We start from the raw sequence: 4,511 nt of genomic DNA, 5'->3' as shown, positions 1-4,511 counted from the left end.
ACGTTGTCCACGGCACCGATGTAAGAGATAATACAAACAGTAATGTCCACACACATGAGAGCTCAGCGATTGTAACTGGCGTGTGTTGTAACGAACAACTTCGTTTCGAAGAAACCGTGCGATGCCTGGTATCGTCGTGGGTGGTCGGCCAAAAGAATCGAAATATTCTACGACGGTGCGGTCTCGTGACACGAACAAGCACGTCCAGTGTTGACCCTCATAAGCCGATGGATCTGTGTTGAACACGTAACAGTTGCCTGGTTCAGGACGCCGTGTTGGCAAATTGTCGGATGCAAACACACCTCGGAATGTAGGTGCTGTAAACGTATCTCTCTCGAGGATCTTCGTCAGCGTCGTGCTGTCCATTTTCAACGAATAAAGTCGAATGAAACGTTACCGTGCTGATCGATTTCGATAAGATTGTCAAACTCGGCATACAGAATCAGCATAACACTCTCGGTTAAGGCTTCGTCAAAGCGTAGCGTCAGATCCAATGTACCTTCATCCTTACGGTTATAATGGGCACCGTCGGCGAGATCGGGTGTAAAATCGAAGGCATATAATGTGTAGCCTTTTTCGTAGTCGTTGCGAGTGACGTCTATCCCTTCATCTAAATTCTTTTTGTGTAGAGCCGTGAAAAGCGAGTCATAGGCTCTTATCGTTTGATTGGCAGATCCGTCCTCGTTAAAGCGTAATTTCAATGCCTCTGAAGGATGGATACGTCCAGCGTAGCGCAGAGAGACTTCGTTAACTTTGAAATGGTGAAAGTTGAATGGATTTTTAGCATAATGGCCGTTGAATGCTGCTGTTTTCACGATCCCAAGGATAAGTCGTCTCGGTAGCTGCCCTAACCATAAGTGATCGGATATGACGTTCGTACTGCCGGCCTGGACGGCTTTGGTTCGAACTTGTACGCGGTTGATGGGGTATTTAGCAGTAGTACCACTCGCCAACACTTTCGCATGTTGAAGTAGCATCGTAGCACTCGGTGTCACTCTACGTATATAGAGAGCTACTTCTGTGAACTGAACTCTGTATCCTGCAGCATCATTGGTAGTCATTAACACGAACGCATCGTTGTTGGGGATTAATTTCAACTTCATGGTAACACCGTTCACGAAGTATCGATCCATGTGGAAAATGTCACAATGTAGGCGACCCATCAGTTCCACTTCTACACTGTCTTTGAAATGTTTTGCTCTGGTTTTGAGTCCTTGGTTAGAGCCGTTGACTGCATTGCTGTCCTCCATGTGTCCTGGTGTATCTTTCTGGTACAAGGCAGTACTCAGATGATTCGTCTTGGCTTCACGACCATAGTTGAGTAACGCTTCCATGTATGATCTGTACGGATAACATGCCGAAGAATCCGAAATTTGTTGACCGTTGAGTGAAACATCGACCTGTTTAAAGAGTGCATGGAGGGGATAATTGACGGGTCCGACACTGTCCACGTTATCTCCAGTATGTACGAGAGCACCACCGTTGGATTTGGTAATTTTACACCTGACGAAAAGTTGCGTCTCTTCGAGATCGAGGTATTGGTCTCCGGTGCCCGGAATCTCAAATTCAAAAAGTTGAGACAATCCGGCGATGGGGTTGATTTTCTCCCACGCACCTCGATCGATGACGATCTGTGTCGGTGGGACACTAAAAATGTCCATTTCACTTTTGCTGCACTCACACGAATGAGGATGAATGGTCGTCATGTTGCCTTAACTGAAAATATCCCGATGAAGTCTTTGTCGCTTGAAGGCACGAGTCGAAATGAGTTTTTTCGCAGGTTTTCGTCGTTTTATAGCTTTCGGTTTCCTGCCTCTTGATCTGGGAATGACTTTGGCACGGGGTCTCCTGACGGGTATCCTTCGTCTACGCATACCGCTGCCCTTCTGATTCACACGTCGTTTCACTTCTTCGACGGTTCTTCTTTTCAATGACGAACCCACTTTTTGGCCATCTAGTACATCCGTTGCCACGTTGACACCAGCTCTGAGTGCACTTTTACCCAGAGATTTAAAAACAGGTTTCAGAAACGGAATGGCTCCACGAAGAATACCTAACACAGCTCCAAGTCCATGACCACGCTGGTAGTAGGGAGCTTGAAACACAGGAAGACCTTGACTCATGATGCTTCACAATAAGACGGAACGTTTTTGGCGGAAATGTAACGTCAAGACGACGCGTCCAGTTTGAAATGGTACTCGCTCTCCGGTTTCGTCTCTTATATCGATTTCGATCGTGGAAATGAGACTAGAGATGACGGAATGGTATTCCAGTCTATCGTATTTAAATGTCACCATCTGTGGAAAGCGGCCTTTGGATGCCACCGTCTTTAACAGCGGTGCACTGGTATCACCGACCAATTGATTTTCGATGATGTTAGTATAAATAAATAGTTCATGAAGTGGATCTCGATCCATGGGGCGATCGCCGGTGTATCTGTTACCGTCAAGTTCGAACTCGCGATCACCACCGAAATACGGGACACTTTCTCTGACGGGATGATAGAATCCCATGAGTGTTGCCACTCTTCCCGTTGCTTCCACTTCGAAAAACGGCTCGTTTACTTCCGTAGAAACCGTCATTTTACCAGTTTTTGGTTGGAAATCGAACGTTAGATTGGGACACGCATCGCGGAACCAGTCCATGATGTCGCGATGTGGCTGTTCACTCGTTCGAAAGTCTTTGAAGGTCACACTGGTAAATGATTCGTTTGGACCCATGCGATACTTAAAAGCACCATGATGAGATTCGATATCATACCAGGAGCGAGGGTAAGAAATACTGGAGAGTGCTACTTCCCAAGCACCTTGGAGAGTTAACGGTTTGCTCAATTGCGTGAAGTAGTGAGCCAATGAGTTATCCGGAAAAATATCCAGAGAACTGTTACTAGGTAGTGTGACGTAAAAACTGTCCATGATGCCGCATCAATCCGTTTTCTTCCAACGTCGGTGTCGATGTGAAGCTGAACCCAGTATGTTACAAATTTATGAGTTGATCCGTCCAACTATTGAACTTTGATGGATAACCGGTCCATTTGACGAAATATTCCATCTTCCCGTCTTGCTTTCTGCGACGCCGTAACACTCTCTCCACTCTGTACACGTCCTTGTCATGTTTGTCGACACGTTGAATTTCCGTTTCGTAAAACGTACCATGGATCACCTCACCATCCCAATCTTTGATGCGATATACGGGTGGACGTCTCGGTAGTCGTGCGCTCACCGTAAAAATTTCTTCCGTCCATCGAGGTAAGTAACCTTTACGGAATGGACGGACCGTCATGCTCAGTCGTACTTTATCACCGACGTCAAATCGAAAGACCTGTGGCTGTTGTGAAGTCTGACGTGGATACAATGTGCGCCACACGTCGAGTTCATTTTTGAGGGTCACGGAGTTGGGAGATCGGCCGATACTGCGATGATGCGCACTGTTGTAGCTGGTCACCAGTTTCGGTAGCACATTAAGATAAGTCATCGTATGGTTTGCCGTAAACTTCCACATTTTTTCCTTTAAGGTCCTATTAAATCTTTCCACGACGCTTGCCTTGGTCTCGTTGTGTGTGGCGAAGAGGTGGATCTCTTTTTCGATCAAAAGGTTCTTGACCTGCCGGTTGAAAAATTCGGACCCCTTATCAGTTTGTAACTTTCGAGGTTGACGTCCATCTTTCAAAATATCCAGGAAGGCCCTTTTCAGAGATGTACCCGTCTTATCCTTGAGAGGAATGACCCATGCATATTTAGAGAAAATGTCGATGCACGTCAGTAGATATTTAAAACCACGATTTTGACGAGAGAGCTGTCTGACGTCAACAAGATCGGCTTGCCACTGATCATCAATCCCTTTGACGTAGATGCGATTGCGGCTGTAACGCTTTCGGCTCGGTTTGTGTAACGTGTAAGGGTCCTGTGTCCTCAACCATGCTTTGACCACTTGTAACTTTGTGTTTGGTCTTCGCTTCCTGGCGTGACGAAGTAGGGCATTTACGCCTCTGTAACCAGCGGGATGCGAAGCGTCGTAGTAGAGATCGTGAAGAATGGTCGCTAGCGAGTCCGTCGACATCGGTGACGATCTTACCATTGCAGCAGGCACAGAGACAACGGATTTGCTTCAGTCTACTCTGAATCTGTACGAAAGGCCGACTTTGCATGAATGCCATGTCGTTCTAAAGTGATCTGAGAAACCGTCAAGGTACGTCACACTTAATATTTCTGCCATTGCCGTACACCATACAGATGTGTAGCATCTCTACTCTTTCGACGTTGACGTCCTTTGGATGACGGTGGGTTCACAGAGATGTTGGTGATGGTACGCCATCGCTCTTCATTACCGACGAGTTCACGAGGGATATTGGTATCACTCAGCTGTCGTGCTAATGCTTCCCGCCCGTTTGGCTTCACGGTTTTCCTGTGTCGCAAGAGATCGTTGACCAAGTCTACGATATGAGTACTCGGTATGCTATGACTGTCCGTCCCAATTAATTCTCCGGTAGGTAACCACTTGATATGGTGATC

At 46.7% G+C, this 4,511-nt stretch overlaps 1 protein-coding gene across 1 annotated transcript; it reads right to left on the bottom strand.

The window, feature by feature from the left end:
• Positions 1 to 368: 368 nt before the first annotated feature.
• LOC139982032 (uncharacterized protein F54H12.2-like) lies at positions 369 to 1,706 on the bottom strand. The gene has a single exon (XM_071994532.1). The coding sequence runs from the start codon at positions 1,704 to 1,706 to the stop codon at positions 369 to 371; it is 1,338 nt and encodes a 445-aa protein (XP_071850633.1).
• Positions 1,707 to 4,511: the final 2,805 nt, after the last annotated feature.

This window comes from Apostichopus japonicus, chromosome 16, assembly GCF_037975245.1.
Source record: "Apostichopus japonicus isolate 1M-3 chromosome 16, ASM3797524v1, whole genome shotgun sequence".
Lineage (NCBI taxonomy): Eukaryota > Metazoa > Echinodermata > Holothuroidea > Aspidochirotida > Stichopodidae > Apostichopus > Apostichopus japonicus.
The sequence above is the reverse complement of the archived record's forward strand: the minus strand, read 5'-3'. Positions and strand labels throughout refer to the sequence as shown.

Coding starts and splice junctions, on each gene's coding strand:
- LOC139982032 (XM_071994532.1), bottom strand. CDS start 1,706: ATGACGACCATTCATCCTCATTCGTGTGAGTGCAGCAAAAGTGAAATG.